General features: G+C 43.6%; 1 protein-coding gene across 2 annotated transcripts in view; it reads left to right on the forward strand.

Moving 5' to 3' along the window:
• THSD7B (thrombospondin type 1 domain containing 7B) overlaps positions 1 to 18,970 on the forward strand; it is a 529,157-nt gene that overhangs the window by 187,779 nt on the left and 322,408 nt on the right. For both annotated transcript variants that reach the window (XM_045031779.1, XR_006582520.1), the window contains exon 3: positions 10,764 to 11,574. In XM_045031779.1, coding sequence (XP_044887714.1) covers positions 10,764 to 11,574 — 811 coding nt within the window. The remainder of the gene's footprint in view (positions 1 to 10,763; positions 11,575 to 18,970) is intronic.

Here is an 18,970-nt window from a genome sequence, read left to right on the forward strand (position 1 = left end):
TTTTAGTGTAATTTACAATATTTAATGTATTTACATTTTTAGCTTATGAATTATGTCAAATTGTGGCTCTGCAGAGGTCCTCTAGCTATCCATAAAGCAGGGGGTCTAACCCAGGAGTTCCCAAACTTCATTGCACCGTGACCACCTAATGGTAACAACAATTACTACATGACTTCAGAGGGGGGACCGAAGCCTGAGTCCGCTTGATTCCCACTGCCCCGGGTTGGGGAGCCAAAACCCGAGCCCCACTGCCCTGAACGGGGAGGGGTCAAAGCCGAAGCCCAAGGGCTTCAGTCCCAGTCAGGGGGCCTGTAACCTGAGCCCCGCCACCCAGGGCTGAATCCCTCAGGCTTCGGCTTCCGCTCCGGGCAGTGGGGTTGAAGCCTGAGCTCCAGCAAGTCTCTGGCTGCCCTGGCGGCCCCATTAAAATACGGTCATGACCCACTTTGGACCCACAGTTTGAGAACAGCTGGTCTAGTTAAATCCCTGTATCTGATTCTTCTTTTGCCTCTTTGCTGAAATTGCCAATTGTCTACACTGTGACAATATGTTAAAAACATGCTAACATGTTTCAACTAGGAACACAATTTTTCCAAAAGTAAAACTTTAAGTTTGTTTTAGCAGTTTGTGGTTAACTTGAAAACATGATTGCAGTTGTCCACGAGCTTGCCTGCTCCAGTCTTTTCTACAGCCATATATACGCATGTAGCAACATGCTTGGGATCATTCTCCTTAGATCCATATGCAGGAGGCACCTTCAGCACATGGAGATTTAATTCCTTCTTAAAAGTCTAATTGGCTTTTAAAAGCCGGGTGGTGGAGATTGGCTGCTGTTGGTACTACAGAGAACAAATACTGTCTGGTGCTTTGGGGTGAATTATCTTTACTGATTATGCATGGTGGAAGGAGAAGGATTGAGATCTGAGGGTGCAGGGAACCCCAGAAAAAACCCACACCTAAAACCTTTCCTTTGGTCTAAGATGTCAGAAATTACATGCTTATGCTTATATGTATTATAATGCTTAGTGTTCTATATTTTCATAATGCAATTCAAATATCTTGTGAGGCTTACTAAAGCTAGCATTATAATTAATTTTACTTAAAAGCCAGGGCACAAATAGCTAAATATTATATTTATGAAACATTCTAACTTTCACACCTACAAGTAGTTTGCATGCTAGCACTAGGAAGTTTAACATAGCAAATATGCAAGTTAACAAGCCGTTCCATCTCGCATCCCCCGCCCCCCCAAGTACTTGCCTATTAGGGTATGTCTACACTACAAGACTATTTCGAATCAACTTAAGTCGAATTTGTGGAATCGACCTTATGAAGTCGAATTTGTGTATCCACACTAAATACACTAATTCGACTGTGTGAGTCCACAGTAACGGGGCAAGCGTCGACTTTGGAAGCGGTGCACTGTGGGAAGCTATCCCACAGTTCCCGCACTCCCCGCTGCCCATTGGAATTCTGGGATTTCCCCCCAATGCATGCTGGGGGGGAAAACTGTGTCGAGGGTGGTCCTTGGTAACTGTCAGCATTCAACCGTCACTCCCGCCGGCAGGAAATCAGTTCGCGCACTTTTCCTGTTATAAGTGACAGCGCGGACGCCACAGCACTCCACTGCGATCATGGAGCCCACTGCAATCATCGCTGCACTTATGGCCGTTGTCAACTCCTCGCACCTTATCGTACACCTCTTCAACAGTCAGATGCTGAGAAATCGGGCGAGGAGGGAACGGCAGCGCGGTGAGGACATGAAGTCTCAGACTGGCACAGACCTGTCAGAAAGCACGGGACGCCGCGCCGTGGAGATCATGGTGGCACTGGGTCATGTTCATGCTATGGGACGGCGATTCTGGGCCCGGGAAATAAGCACGGACTGGTGGGACTGCATAGTGCTGCAGGTCTGGGATGAATCACAGTGGCTGCGAAACTTCAGGATGCGTAAGGGCACTTTCCTTGAACTGTGTGACTTGCTGTCCCCTGCCCTGAAGCGCAAGGACACCAGGATGCGAGCAGCCCTGACAGTGCAGAAGCGAGTGGCCATAGCCCTCTGGAAACTTGCCACGCCAGACAGCTACCGGTCAGTAGCGAACCACTTTGGCGTGGGGGTTGCTGTGATGCAAGTAGCCAACGCAATCGTTGAACTCTTGCTCTCGAAGGTAGTGACCCTGGGAAACGTCCAGGTCATCATAACTGGCTTTGCTGCGATGGGATTCCCAAACTGCGGTGGGGCTATAGATGGGACTCACATCCCTATCCTGGGACCGGAACACCAGGCCAGCCAGTACATTAACCGAAAGGGCTACTTTTCAATGGTGCTGCAAGCACTGGTGGACCATAGGGGACGCTTTACCAACATCAACGTCGCGTGGCCGGGCAAGGTTCATGACGCGCGTGTGTTCAGGAACTCTGGTCTGTTTAAATGCCTCCAGGCAGGTAGTTTCTTCCCGGACCACAAAATAACTGTTGGGGATGTGCAGATGCCTACAGTGATCCTCGGGGACCCAGCCTACCCGCTAATGCCCTGGCTCATGAAGCCCTATACAGGCGCCTTGGACAGTGAGAAGGAACTCTTCAACTACCGGCTGAGCAAGTGCAGAATGGTGGTGGAGTGTGCTTTCGGACGTCTCAAGGGGAGATGGCGGAGCTTACTGACTCGCTCAGATCTCAGCGAAAACAATATCCCCATTGTTATTGCAGCTTGCTGTGTGCTCCACAATCTCTGTGAGAGCAAGGGGGAGACCTTTATGGCGGGATGGGAGGTTGAGGCAAATCGCCTGGCTGCAGATTACGCTCAGCCAGACACCCGTGCCATTAGAAGATCCCAGCGGGAAGCGCTGTGCATCCAGGAGGCTTTGAAAGCTAGGTTCCTCAGAGAGCAGGGTAACCTATGACTGTCCAGTTGCTTTACAGAGAAGCTGAACCTGGCCATGTTTCTTTACCCATTTACTGTTGACTCTCCTCTGCAGTCTCATACCCCGTTCACCCCGTTTGCCCCCTTCCAACACACGTGTAAAAATAAAGGTAATGGAGCATTGTTATTTAAAAACCTTTTCTTTAATAATGATTTCGCGTCAAAGGGTTGAAACAGGGACGCGGACTGTGGTGGGTAGGGTGTGCAGTGATGTAGAGACCGCTCCTAGACTCCAGGAATGATAGGCTACTGCTCCTACAGCGGTCTCTGGGGGGAGGACGGTTACAGGTGGGTGTGCAGGAAGGGGTGAGGGGTGTAGGCTTTGGGACGGAGTTTGGGTGCAGCCTCTGGGCTGGGGGTGGGGGTGTAGGAAGGGGTGAGGGGTGTGTGGGAAGGGGGAGGAGGCGTAGGGGGTTGCGGGCTGTGGCTGGAGCTGAGGGTTTGGGGCATTGTGGAGGCTCAGGGCAACAGTAGAAGGGCAGGGTGATGGCAACCTGCCTTGCCATTTGTGGATGGCAGGCGCTAGTACCCTGGGGCAGCAGACAGCATTTGTGCCGGTAGCCGCTCTACTGTCAGGTAGGGACGCAGCGCGGGGGGTGGAGGGGAGACGACACGCCGGGGGAGGGGTGGAAGGTGGGCGCTGGGACCTGCTCCAGGCAGGGAATTGACGGGGCGGGGGGAGACCCGCGTGGGCCAGGGCCCGATCCAGGCTGGGCCGGGGGAGAGACCCACCTCCAAGTATACCTGGAGCAGGGCACCTGCCGCCTATGAACAGAACATTAAAAACACCTCACAGACTGACCAGGGTACCTAGTGACTGCACTCAGTGAGTAACCTGCTGTTGATCCTGCTCCCATGTCTGTACCCTGTTCATGGTGACTGTCCTATGCAATTACCAAACCCCTCTCCCCCCTTCACTGAAAGTCTTCAGCAAACAAACATGACAGAAACAGTAATTAACAGCAAACTACTTTTAATACTCGACAACACAGTAAAGGTGAGAACTTTTCAAAATCTAGGGACTGAGAACTTTTGGGTAATTTAGCAGTCCGCTGTGGTGCAGTGACAGTTTTCATGGCCCTTGGTACCCCTCCTTCTTGTTATTGTGGGTGAGGTGGGTTTTGGAGTGTGTGGCGGGGGAGGGTGGTTGCAGACACAGTGCAGGGGGGCTCTGTCCTCCTGCCTCCGGTCCTGCAGAACATCGACAAGGCGCCTGAGCATGTTCGTTTGCTCCCTCAGTAGTCCAAGCAGCGTTTGAGTCGCCTGCTGGTCCTCCTGACGCCATCTGTCCTCCCGTTCGCTGTGTGAGCGCTGCTGCTGTGTGAGGTTCTCCCTCCACTGGCTCTGCTGGTCCGCTTCTGCTCTGGAGCAGCCCATAAGTTCAGCAAACATCTCGTCCCGTGTCCTTTTCTTACGACGCCTAATCTGCGCCAGCCTCTGTGAGGGGTATGGTGGAGCAGGTCGGGATACTGTTGCAGCTGTGTGAGGGGGAAAAGGGAGTGAATTGCTTACAAAGATGCATTTTCTTAAAAATGAAACATAGTCTACTCATTGCCTGTGAACCAGACCATGGACGGCACCTATCTCCTGAGCACTCACTCAGGGAAAGTTCGATTTCTCTGCATTCGCTTTCATTGCCTGGGGTATTGCACTGCAGACCAGACAAGCGGGGCAGGAAAGCTGAATCCGTGGAGCAGCCAGGCATGGTAAGCCAAAGGCTTTTGGCTGCTTAAAAGTCAATGTCCAGCTCTGTCCTCTTGCTGCAGGCAATCCTGAAAGCATAAAATCTGCCTCTGTTCCACCCCCTCGCGGTTTTCCCTTGGAAAAGATCCCTGTATGCTGCCACTCTGTAGCCTCCGGCACGTGGCTCTAAAGTGACGCTTCTTGTTGTTCTAAGGAACAGTGAAGCACTACCAATACTAATAGTACACAAATCACTCTACTTACATGCAGGAGTCTGCACGCGAGATCACCCTGAGGAGGGTGTCACGGAGAGATAGAGAGCGCATGCTGAATGAAAGCCAGCACAAGCCAGGGCCCTATGCTGCGATGCTCGTCAAGGCACTGGTCCCGGAGTACCAGCTGAGAGCGTGGCGCGGAAAAGTGTGCTACCTCGGAGCACCCAATAAGCCAGCTCTCCCCAGGAACCTCCTCCACAGGCTTTTCGACTACCTCCAGGAGAGCTTCGTGGAGATCTCCGCGGAAGATTCCTGTTCCATTCCCCTGCATATAGACCTTCTGTTCGTAAGAAATAAATGTTAACATGTTTAAAGCACTTACCGACTGATCCATCTCCTGATTCAGGGTCCGTGGTAACGGCTGCGGAGGGTTGGTAGGGGATCTCAGTGAGGGTGATGAAGAGATTCTGGCTGTCGGGGAAATCAGCGTTGTAAGCGCTGTCGACTGCCTCCCCCTCCTCATCTCCTTCCTCATCTTCCCCATCTGCGAACGTCGACAAGGAACTGGCCGTCGACACTAGCCCTTCGTCAGAGTCCACGCACACTGGTGGGGCAGTGGTGGCAGACCCACCGAGAATGGCATGCAGTGACTCGTAGAAGCGGCATGTCTAGGGCTGGGCTCCGGAGCGTCCATTTGCCGCTTTGATTTTATGGTAGCCTTGTCTCAGCTCCTTGACTTTCACGCGGCACTGCATTGCATCCCGGCTGTATCCTCTGTCTGTCATGGCTTTGGAGACCTTCTCGTAGGTCTTCGCATTCCGTTTGTTGGAGCGCAGCTCCGAAAGCACAGACTCATCGCCCCACACAGCGATCAGATCCAAGACTTCCCGGTCAGTCCATGCTGGGGCCCTCTTTCTATTCTGGGATTGCCTGGACTCCTCTGCTGGAGAGCTCTGCATTGTTGCCGGTGCTGCTGAGCTCGCCCCGATGTCCAACCAGGACATGAGATTCAAAGTGCCCAGACAGGAAAAGGAATTCAAATTTTCCCGGGTTGTTTCCTGTGTGGTTGGTCAGAGCATCGAAGCCGGACTGCTGTCCAGAGCGTCAACAGAGTGGTGCAGTGTGGGATAGCTCCCGGAGCTACTAAGTTCGATTTGCATCCACACCTAGCCTAATTCGACATAGCCATGTCGAATTTGGCGCTACTCCCCTCGTCGGGGAGGAGTACAGAATTCGAACTAAAGAGCCCTCTATGTCGAATTAAATGGCTTCCTGGTGTGGACGGGTACGCGGTTAATTCGAATTAACGCTGCTAAATTCGAATTAAAGTCCTAGTGTAGACCAGGCCTTAGAGGAAACAATAGGCTTGGCAGGATTTGCACCGGAGCAACTTGCTTTAGCTCTGGGGAGGAGAAGGGGTAGCAGTAATGTTTAGAGACAGAATGTGGAATGTATTGTGTTCTCTCCTAATCCTTTGTTCAGCTCAGATATGTGCCTCTACTTCTTGCTCAGACAAAATGGCTCTTAATTTATCAGGAGTTTTGCTCTCAGTATAGATTTCAGTTTTAGGCTGCTAGTCAGGATCGTGCTGCTGAGCCTGGACTATGCCTCCAGACCTAAGCGTAATCAAAATGTCAACAGAAATACAAAGCTCGTCACAAGATAGGTCTTCACTCAGGGAATACTGCCTGCACCTGAGTCTGTTTTATGAGGCTTCCTGTTTTGCAGTTTCTTAATGATCTCTACTTTAAAAAAAAAAGTTGAAAAATAGCCTACTTTGCAATGCTATGCTGAGTGTGCATTTGCATTTTTGATTGAATTACATTATAATATAATTGCAATTAAGTCTAATTTTTTAGACTTGTAAACATATGACAGATTTTAAAATTGATAAAACAGAAATTAACATGGTATTCTGAAGTTCCATGTATTCTTATAAATCCATCTATTATCGCAAGTCGTCTTCTGGCTCTAAAAAATCCTATAGGAATAGATTGATAGATTCTAAGGCCAGAAGGGACCACTCTGTTATCTAGTCTGACCTCCTGCATAACACAGGACATAGAACTTCCACAAAAGAATTCCTAGAGCATAGCTTTTAGAAGACTATCCAATCTTGATTTAAAAGTTGTCAGTGATGGAGAATCCACCACAACCCTCAGTAAATTGTTCCAAAGGTTAATTACTGTCACTGTTTAAAAAAAAAAATTGTCTGTCTTGTATTCTGAATTTGTCTAGTTTCAACTTCCAACCATTGGCTCGTGTTGTACCCTTTTTCTGATGAGTTTGAAAAAATTAGATTGTTATTAGATTGAAAATCCCATTATAAGTATCTACATGGATAACAAATATTTAATAAACTGTAGTCAAGTCACCCCTTAACCTTTTCTTTGTTAAGCAAAATAGAATGAGCTTCTTGATTCTCTCACTATATTGAATGTTTTCTAATCCTTTAATCATTCTTGTGGCTCTCCTATAAATCCTTTTTAGTTTATCAATATCCTCCTTTCAAATGGTGGGCACCAAAACTGACACAGGATTACAGCAGCAGGTGAACCACAGCCAAATAGAGGTAACGTAACCTCTCTTCTCCTACTCAAGATTCCCCTGTTTATGCATCCTAGGATCGTGTCAGCTCTTTTGGACACCGTTACACTGGGAGCTCATGTTTTCCAGATTATTCACCATGATCCCCAAACTTTTCAGATTCACTGCTTCCCAGGATAGAGTCTCTCATTCTGTAATTATGGTCTTACACATAGAGTGACCAGATGTCCTGATTTTATAGAGACAGTCCCGATATTTCAGGCTTTGTCTGATATAGGCACCTATTATCCCCCACCCCCGTCCCGATTTTTCACACTTGCTGTCTGGTCACCCTATACACATTCTTTGTTCCTAGATGTAAACATTTACATTTAGCTGTATTAAAATGCATGTTGCTTGCTTGCTTAGAGTTTACCAAGCTATCCAGATTCCTTGGAATCAGTGACCTGTTCTCTTCATTACTTACCACTCACCCATTTTTTTATGTCACCTGCAAACTGTATCTGTGATGTTTTTGTGTTTTCTTCCAGATCATTGATAATGCTAAATAGTATAGGGCCAAGAACTAATCCCTGCTGGGCCCTGCTGAAAACACATCTCCTTGGTGACTATTTTCCCCCTTTACAATTACAGTTTGAGACCTATCAGTTAGACAATTTTTAATGTGGGCTGTGGTACTGGCAGGCCAGATGCCGCCAGCTCTGGCATTAGCTAAGAACTGACAAACTCATGGCTGGAGACCAGACCATTCAATTATGTTAGTGTGTCATTCTTATAAGAATGTATTTGGTGTTTAGACTCTCTAGAATGTTTGTAAGTTGCTGCCTGCATTAATCTTATTTGTAATGTCTGTATTCCATGCTATAAGGAAATATGTAAGGTTTTCTTTATAACTTTGAAAATGTTTGCTCTAAACTTATGAATCCAGATGGGAAGTGTGTTTTCCCCCTCCCCCACTCCCCCGTCCAGAAGAACTATCAAAATCAGATATCAAGGAAAATCACAATACAAAGCATTTCCATTAACCAATCCTATGTGCAAGAAAGCTCGTCCTATGGGCATGGAGGCTGAATGAAGGAAATGAAATATTATCCTGTGTCTTTGTTTTATCTGTTTGCTGTTTGAACTCTCACAGGGCCAGAGACACCAAACTGAAGCTAGAGATCCCCAGGGGCTACCTCCTGGGTCCCCCCTGAAAGGCACTTTGAATTGACAGATCACTACAACTCTGTCATTTTTAAGATTTAGATTGCAGCTCATGTGTGTGTGTTTGCTTGCTTTAACCCGTAAATAACTAGGAAAAAGAAATAAGAAAGTTAATAAACCTCTGGATAGTTTATTCAAGGATTGACTGCAGGCCTTGTCTTTGGTGTAGGATCTAGGGCACCAATTGATCTGAAGTAAGTGACTAGTTCCATGGGATTGGAAGCATCCTATGTTGTGATTTTTGGTGTAAGTCGCCATTTATCACTAAGTCCTGTTTGCCTGGATGGCAAGATAGACTGGAAAGTCTAAGGAGACTGTCTGTCATTCCATGGTAAGACTTTTATAGTGATCCAGGAATTCACATTGGTTGCTGGCTTGGTTAAATCTAATTAGAACATATCACCCATTTGGGGTGCTTTTGGTAGCCTGCCCTGAGGTAAGTACACATGGTTGTGAGCCACTCCTGACAGTGTGACATGAACCACGTTAATTTTATATCTTTCTAGGTTTTTTAAATCAAAATATCATGCAATACCAAGTCAAATGCCTTACAGAACTCTAAGTATATTACATCAACGCTATTACCTTTATTAACCAAATTTGTAATCTCATCAAAAAAATCTCCATTCGTTTGAAGGATCTATTTTTTCCATAATCTCATGTTAATTTGCACTAAGTACATTATTCTCCTTTCATTCTCTATTAAGTGAGTCACATATCTGTCTCTTTAACATCTTGCTTTGGATTGATGATAGGCCGAAAGGCCTATAATTACTTGGGTCATCCCATTTACCCTTTTTAAGAAGTGCACCAAGATTTATTGAAAATCACCCATTAACAGTCCAGCAAGCTCATCAGCCAGGTCTCTTAAAACTCTAGCACAGTTGCCGTGTATTTTCAAGTGCACATTATAGTCATAATATATTACCCAGTGAAATAGTGTTGTGACTGGAAATTGGAAACTTTCTAAGGTAAAGAATGATATAGATAACTAAGCTCTCATGTCAGGTTGGCTGTATTCTTTTTTTAACATAGCAAATTCAGTCCAGGTTTCTTTTTCCCCCAGGTTGCCAGTAATTTCATACAGTATAAACTTGATATCAGTTATTTTATAGAATTTTTTTTGATGAAACAAAGCTGAAACAGCAAAATTTTATCTTTTTTTAAAAAAAGTACTAGTAACTCATTAGATAAGATTAATATAACTACGGTTAACAATTCTGATGTGTTTGTATATGCACTTACAAAATTTCATAGTAAGTTTCCTTTTGGTCTATGTGCTATGGTACCTTGCAGTTGCAGTACATATTGAATTTATTCTCTCCAGAGTAATTTAAAGTTCAATGCTTGTGAGGTGCTGATCATTTTCTGTTAGCTGTTGAACATCCTCTGCTCCCAAATGAAGCACTTTGCAAAACCTGGCCTATCGTACATACAATAGTAGATAAGGTTAGAAAAGTCCGTTCTTCCACTTCAGCCTCCAGCAAAGAGGAGGATCTTATTTTTCTAGTTTGTTTGTTTTTTAATCTAGCCTGGTTTTTGACATCTCTAATGATTCAGCTGCCTTGCCATGTAGTCATTCTATTGACTAATTGCCCCTATTGAGTATGTTTATTCTTTTGTCTAACCTGACTTTTGAATTTTTTTCTTTTAGACAGCTATTCCTTTTACCAGATTCATATTATTTTTATGCTGAAAAAACTGCGCAAATGAAATGCTTGTGTTTCCTTAGGCTTTTGGATGCATTTTATTACAGAAATGTTATTGGCTGCCTATAATTTTGGATGTTAGGGAGGATTTGTGTAAATATGGGAACCTGTTTGAAAGTTTCCCATATTGATCAGGATTAGAAAAATGAGGGCTGGTCACCTTTCCTCAAAGCTCTGAAAGGGGTTAGCTCCCAGTGATGTCAATGGGCAGAGAGACAAGTCTGGCATTTAGGATGCACTCAGCATACTGCAGGGTCAAGATGATGATTATTTACTGGTATACTGAAACTGTGATATACTGTTCTCGAGCTTGATCTTGCTATTATTCCACCACAGAACTCTCATTGACTTCAGGAGGAGGTTTCTAGTATGGATTAATGGCAGCAATGGATTCTAATTAGTCTTTCTGAACTGGATTATCTCACTTTTCCTTTAGAAGGGCATTCTAACCATTTGCTCAATGTTTTCTTTCTTTCATAGGTCATTGGGGGCGATGTATAGGTGACTGCGGGTCAGGTGGTATTCGGAGTCGAGCAGTGTGGTGTGTCCATGTAGAAGGTTGGACAACCCACCATTCAAACTGTGAACTGAGGGACAAACCCGAAAACCAAAGGAGCTGCTTTCAAGTATGTGACTGGCACCTTGAACTCTTTGAGTGGGAAGTTTCAGAATGGCAGATATGTGTGCTTGTTCCTTTTGCTCATGGTGAAGTCAAACCAAGGACTACAGACTGTGTGACTGCACAGCACGGGCTACAACACAGAAGCGTACATTGTATTCAGAAACTGAATAGAACTATAGTTGCCAGTGAAATATGTGAATATTTTATACCACAGCCACCTGTAGAACAAGCTTGTCTAATACCTTGTCCGCGGGATTGTGTTGTGTCGGAATTCTCCAAATGGTCTGAGTGCAGCAAAGACTGTGTGAGGAGTTTACAACACAGAACTCGTTTTGTTCTCTCTCCTCCACTCTATGGTGGTTCCAATTGTCCAAACCTTACTGAGTCAAGAATCTGTGATGTCCCTATCTCTTGTTCTCTTGGGGAAGAGGAATACACTTACAGTCTTCAAGTTGGACCTTGGAGTAAATGCAGGTTGCCTCACCTTAAAGAAGTTAGTCTTATTGGAAGAACTATGCTGGATTTCAGTTCAGATTCTGCAGAACGAAGCACATTCAAACTGCACAGTTATAAATCCCACCATTATTCCAAGCCATGGGATGTAGAGATAGGTTATCAGACAAGGCAGGTTAGGTGTACAAGGAGTGATGGGAAAAATGCTATGCTGAGGTAAGGATATCTTCACATTCATCTTTTTATTTGATCTAAAATAGCTTTGTTTTGTAGAAAGCTGGCAAACAGGTTCTGCCTGGTAACACGATGCAAAGGCACTTAGTTTTTAAGTTTTAAACCCACATTTTAATGCACTTTTTGTTTTTTACTTTGTTTACCCTCCTTGCAAAGCCAATGTAATTGGGTTATTTTGCATACTTTTACTGTTTGTGAATTTTGTTTTTAATGCTCCTTTTTGTGCTAGTGTAACCCACATATCTCCTGAGTATGGTGTTCTGTCCCACCTAGTGGCACTGAGACCACTTAGAGAGGGAAAGCTAAATGAGTCTGCTCCATAGCCTTAGCTAACAGCCAGTTGGCTTTTAACTCATGAGATAGAGGCTAATGCACTAAGCTCTAGAAGTCCCCTGTTTGATCCTGCCGGCCGACAACCAGGGTCTGTCGGCATTATACTAGTCTCAACTTATTTTTGTTTGTCCATTAAAGGAAATGGAAGAGTATATTGCTTTCTTTCTAATATTAACAATTCCAATTTATTTTTTTTGCTATAGATACAAATTATTCTTGTAGAATATAGTATTACTTTTGTTAGACCGAATGTGCCAAACTCTATCCCAACCTAAACTCTTGGTATTCTCACTGATTACATCATGGGTGCAACTCAGTGAAGAATTTTGGCACAATAACAATTGAGATATTGATATTTCCAGCAATGTTGCTTTAGCTAATGAAAATTCAGTAATAGTTTTATTTTCATCTAAGCATAATTATGGGCCTCCATATGCATATGCAAATCTTATTCATGCCAATGGTAGGTATGAGAGTATATTGGAGAGAATAAAGTCTTACATTTTTTTTCTGTGATAGCAGTTGTTGACTGCCATCCTCTTTTTGCTACCTAGTCATTTTTTTAGACCATACGGTATGGATTCCTATAATTTCAATATCAAGGTTGTAATACTGTACAGCAAGCAGTGAAAACCTTTTATTTTTCCAATTTCTCCTCAGATTTATATTTTAAAACATCTTAGCACTGCATTTAATTTAGGATTGAAACATTTTTTTTCAGTAACATTAGATGTTCTTCAAAAATCTTGTTCCTGAATTTTTTGAGAACTCTATGTATTTCTCACTAATCTGTAGCTCCTGGCACCTGCTCACATTCAAATTGGAGAGATATGGGGTTATTTTGTGTTCGATGCTTTACTTCTATTAATGCCACTGGCAGTTTTGCACACCTACTGAGATGAAATATACCCTGTAGCCTTTTTCGTACCTGCTTTTATTATATCTGCAGCAAAGTACAGATGTTTTTATTGGTTAGAAGAAGACTCAGGGCAAACTATTCCAGCAGTTTCTGACAGCTCTACTTTTTTGCATGACTCTAAATACGTAGCCTGATTTTAATCTTGCTTACACCAATTTTACCCTCATAGACTTTAATGGAGCTACTTCTGATTTGTATCCCTGTGATATCAGAATTTGGCTCATGGGCTCTAGGGTATGTCTATACTTCATTGTAAACCCAGGTCTGTGGGATCTGAGCTTGTGGACTCGGTGTTTCTAGGCCTGATCTTGAGCATCCACACTGCATTGTAAACTTGGGTTTATAGGACACTGGTCTCACAGCCATGCTAACATGTCCATACTGCACTACCCAGAACTTCTGACTCAAGTCTGCAGTTTGAGCTGGATTCACACTGCAAAATTACAGGGCTTGGACCTGAGTCACAGCAGGACTCAGGTTCTTACTCCCACCCCTCCCTATGTCAGACTGATTTATATGTGGATGGAAGCAGGGCTTGGGCTCAAACCGGAGTCAGAGCCTTTGGCTTAGTGTGCAGTGTAGACATCCCCTTATACCCAGTTAACTGATTTCCTGACGCTTACCGTGCTTGCTTCACCACAGATGATGCCTACAAATTGTGTTAAATTACACATTCCATGCCACTAAGCATCCATTGGCAGATTCACCCCCAGAAAAAGAAGAGTATGTTTCCACCACTACATTCCCTACTCAGGCTTCCACTATGTAGGGGGGAAGGTGCAGGTTCAATTTATAGCTGAGGTGCCATAGAGCCCCACTGGCAGAGACTCATAGACTTCAAGGTCAGAAACGACCATCGTTATCATCTGGTGTGACCTTCTGCACATTGCAGGCCTCAGAACCTCACCCACCCACTCCTGAAATAGACCCCTAATCTCCAGCTGAGTTACCGAAGTCCTCAAATCATGATTTAAAAATTTCAAGTTACAGAAAATCCACCATTCACATTAGTTTAAATCTGCAAATGACCCATGCCCTATGCTGCAGGGGAAGGTGAACCCCCCCCCCCAGGGTCTCTGCCAATCTGACCTAGGGGAAAATTCCTTCTTGACTCCAAATAAGGTGAGCAATTAGACCTTGAACATGTGGGCAAGACCTACCAGCCAGACACCTGGGAAAGAAGTCTTTGTAGTAACTCAGAGCCCTCCCATCTACTGTCCCATCACCATCCGTTGGAGATATTAGCTGCTGGAGGGATGCCATGCCACCTTCTTGCCCAGTGCCTTTCCCTTTTTTGGGCTGTGCTAGTTGATCTTTATAGGGCAGATATAATCACTGCAACCTCCTTCTGGCAGACTTTCTTATGACAGATTCTCCTGAATAAGAGATTTATTTACTATTATTAGTACTCATAATTTACTATTATTGCACAAATAAAATAAGCTGCCTTTATTGATTTGGTTGGGGGTTAAGGATCACGTTATTTTATAGTGCTCAGATTATCACGTTTCATTATAAGGGTATCTTTTTTTTTAACACAGTTGCTAGTGGAAATTGTGCAATTTGGTACTAGAAACCTAAAATCCAAAGCATTCTGCACATGTAATACTAGAACTAAAATGTCACCACTACAACATGTCCCAGACAACATAAACAATCACTCGGTAATGTCAAACTCATTTCATTGCATGGCATATTTGCCAGCTTGCTTTTGAAGAATGGACCAGATCTTGCAGGTCCTGTAAAGCATCTCTTTACAATAATGATGATATTTTTGGCCACTGATAAAGAAGAGCAAACACATTTGCATAACCCTGAGGAGAACTGAGCTTAGGCAGCCAAAAATCTGCTGTGGAACTGGAAAGAGAAAATGAGCCTTTTCTTTTTCCTGGCCCAGGTTTCTTCTTTGGGGTGTTGAATGGGTACTGATGAGATGTATCTTATAGATGAGAAAAACTGAAGCAAATGGGCAGTACCGCACAATATGTCTGTACTGAAATCTCTCGTGGTGTTGAATAATTATGATAAATGTCCTAACAATTTCACCATGCTCATTAGCTGCTTAATCATAAAAGAAAAATGCCAGATAATCAAAGTGCTCAGTTGACTATCAGAGAGTATTTCAGGAAGGTAAATACCTGTGAATCTGATATTATAAAATTTGAGACTGTTACAGCACATATGACTGTATAATGTTAGCCATGGTGCCTTCCTTATTATTGAAGTTGTTTAATTTGTGCGGTAGTTTGTGCCACCATTACTTATGTTTGTGAGCAGTACTTATTGGAAATATTTGTGAGTGAGTGAGTCCTATATTTGCAAAGATGCCTCAAATGGAAATTAAACTTTCTGTTTTAGACAGTTACAAATGAATCTGTAAATAGAAAAGAACTCTCCTTCTCTGGCCAAAAAAGTGTATTTCGTTAAGGCCACAAACTGCTTTAATGTCTTATGAGGCTGAAGACAGCAGTCATCTCTTTGCAGCTGCAGGATTACTAAGGGGAATTCATTTTGGCTTCTTATCCGATAAGCTTATGGTTCATACTAATAGAAGCTTCCTGCCCTCTTGAGGTGGCTAGCAATGGTACGAAACTTACTTGCCTCAAACCTGCTTTTATTTTCTGATTAATTGTTGTTAACTAACATGGCAGAAGCCAGCCAAAAGAACCTCCTCTGTCCAGCATGAAGCATTATGTGTGAGAAGAAGAATCCCCTGCATAAGGTATTCAATTCAATTAAAAAAATTGCACCCTACAGGGATTCATTTGACTGTTCCAGCCACAAGTGCATAAGCAAAATGCACCAGCCTTGCACACAAAAAAAAAGCTCTAAGATAGAATTACTTTGTGATTCAGTTGAAGGTGATGGAAGGGCGGCCAGACCTCAATCTTTGTGGAAGCAATTCTAATAATTATGGCCTGAAAAGAATCACTGTGAAATCAAACATCATGCATTCTTTTATTTCAGGGATTACAAGAGAATTTCTCTTTTGTTTTTCCAAAGAGTCTGCATGTGTTTAAATAGAAGCCTCTGCCTAAGTCACCAGAATGTATATTCTGGCACTTATGTTGGTGGTTTCTGCATTGTCACATCTGAGCAAACCTACAGGAGATTGGGCCAAGATCTACTCATTCTGTTGGGTTAGACAAATTAGACAGATTAGACAATCCTAAATCAAGATTTTCAAAAATTGGTGCCTAAAGTTAGGGTCCTAAATCCATTTTAGGTTCCTAAGTAGATCTGGTCTAATTTTCAGAAGTGCTGGACATGCTTAGTTCCCACTGAATGTACTCTGCACTTTTGAAAAATCAGGCCAAACAATTTCAGAACCCAACTTCAGATACTCGTTTTTTAAAAGCTTGGTCCCAGGTACCATAGTGATCATGACTGTGAGATAAATGCCTGCCGAGATAGATGAAATAGAATAGTGAGTACATTTTTAGTTCTAACAAGTCAATGCTTGTGCTGTCGTAATAGTGAACATTTTTGGAGGTGGTCTCAGCCTAGACAAAGCCTTATGTTCAGTCTTTTCCCAAGCCATTTTCTCATTCCCATTTTGGATCCCTGAGTGAGCTAGGATTGGAATTTGAACCTAGGTCTCCCAAACATCCTTTTCATTTGGGCAGTGAAATTGCATCTTTGGCTCACAGGCTCAGCAAACTTAACAGTGATGCCTCACATGTCTAGCCTTTACTTATGTGAGTTTGCCGCAAATACATGTGGAATACATAAGACTGTGTCTGAGCTTTGTCCAAGAGGAAAGAGCATGTCTTTACATTTGGTTTTGGGTGGCACTGCCACAATTATTTTGACTTCAGGTCTCTGCACTAACAGATACAAACCAGTGAAACTCACATTTTAGTGGGTCGTTGCACATAGGAGTCTGCTGGGGAACAGATGTTATGAGGTAACACTGGCCAGAGTATGTGCACGTGTATGTATCTATTTTTCACTGCCTTTGCTCACTAGAAATATTAAAATGAAAAGAAAATCTAGTTCTTTGACACCATTCAGGGCTGTTTACTCGCTTTACGTTAACTTGTTCGATCCAGTATTTGCCGCAGATTTCTAATCTCAGTTGCAGCTATAAACCCCCCAACATGGAATGGGGTTATACAGCTGTATGTAAGGCTAGTTTCAGCTGACACTCTCTTTAAAATGTTGGTATCAGGTGCCCTACTAGCCATGTTGAGCTCCACTGAAATTTCCCAGTATAATCAGATTGGCCAGTAATTTACTTTCACTAGCTCCTTATCTATTAGAAATTAAACGGTTTTTAAACAATATTTTGCACACTGTCTTGCTAATGTCCTGAGCAATGTATAGATAAACTAGTAAAAGGGAAATAAGGCTCTCTGCCTAGCTTAATATTACAAAGAAAAAGATTAAAGATGGTTAGGGTGGGTATAAGCTCCGAAGCTGTTTGGATATGCTTGCCAATCCATTGTTAAAATGTATTGACATTTTATACCTGTGCTAATGTTTAAAGGTCATGATGGAGGGGATTAATGAGTAAGTATTTCACCTCCTATAACTTCGATCCCACACCTATTACATCTAAAATTAAAATTGTTATGGAGTTCTCATTCTAGGCTCCATTGGACAACAGAGAGCTATCCCATAGTGTTGTCAACCTGTTCCATTCAGGTTTTTATACCACAATCATCCTGAAATGAGTGCCTAATTTTGCATGTTTAGCTCACTTACAGTCTTTGCTTAGGATAACAATATGTTGCACTTAGTGTTTCTAAGCACTAATTAATTCACCCTCACAACACCCCAGAGGTAAGGAAGTGGTTTCCTAATTTTAAAGGTGAGGAAACTAAGACACAGAAGGGTTGATGTTAAACAATTTCAAATGTGGGTGCTTACAGTTAGGCCCCTAAAGCCATATTTGGGCAATATATAAAGACCAAATCCAATTCAATGAAATCCATGGGAATTATCCTATTGACTTCAATAGCAGTTGGGTCAGCCTCTAAGTCGCATTCTGAGCATGTTTACCCTCCCCCCCCCACCTCACTGAAGAGGTTAGTATCCCTATTTTACAGATAGGAAGACTGTGACACAGGTGCCCTCCATGATAGAGGGAATGAGGATGAGACCGGGAATCAGACCTAGTCCCATGTTTCAATCACTTGACCATCATAGTTAAATACTGTGGGTTCAAAAATCCATCTCAGATTCTTACTTTAATAGGAGTAGAGAGTGGGCAGAGCTGGGGGGGGGGGGAAAACAGTGGGGGTGGAGGGAATGAAGAGAAGTAAGTGGCTAGAAGTGTAAAGATATCTTCAGAGAGGGAGAAAAATGTGTATGGCAGGGTAAAAATTCTTGGGGGGTGGGGGGAGTAAACACACACAGGGTACTCCTGTTTGTGCCAGCTTTGCAGTAAGGGAGGGATTTGACTATCCTTAGGCCGTAGCACAGGTTTACCTTTGGCTAGAAAGTATTTTTCATGTATATATTCAATTGAATCATGGTTTGGGGTCCATGGGGGAGAATATGGGTTTAAATTAAAGGGGGAAAAGGTTTTGCAAGAAAGCAATGTGATGCAGTTTGGAGTGAGCAAAAAATATCCTGCTCTCCTAGTTCTCCACACTGGCGTTCCATGTAGAATGTCTGTGCAGCTGGCCCCAAAAATGTTCCATGGGTCACATTACCTTATACTGGGGTATGTTGGCAGAAAATATATTAACAAGGAGCCAGAGCCTAATCCCCCGTGACCCCAGCATTGAGCCACTCCACCAAAGATCACAGCCTATATGCTCCCTCTGTCCTCCTGCTCTGTCCCCTTCTCCCACAACCATCTCTTCTTTTTCTCTCCCGTTCTACTTCCTGTTTTGTGGCCTGAGCTGGTCCACCAAACCACTACCTTCTCCTTATTGAATTCTTCCCTGAGACCTACTGGGACACACAAAAGAGATGTTACACATTTTTTTAAAATTGTCTACCAAGCGTTGCTGAGTAACTCAATGATCTTAGTACTTACATGTATTATGATAGCACCTCGAAGCCACTACCCCATTGTACAAACATAGAACAAAGAGAAGGTCCTTGCCCTGAAGAGCTTGCAATCTAAATAGCTGTTGGTGTAACTCTTGTCCTCCCTCTCACAAACCCTTCCTT

Source organism: Mauremys mutica, chromosome 10 (genome assembly GCF_020497125.1).
Source record: "Mauremys mutica isolate MM-2020 ecotype Southern chromosome 10, ASM2049712v1, whole genome shotgun sequence".
Classification (NCBI taxonomy): Eukaryota; Metazoa; Chordata; order Testudines; family Geoemydidae; genus Mauremys; species Mauremys mutica.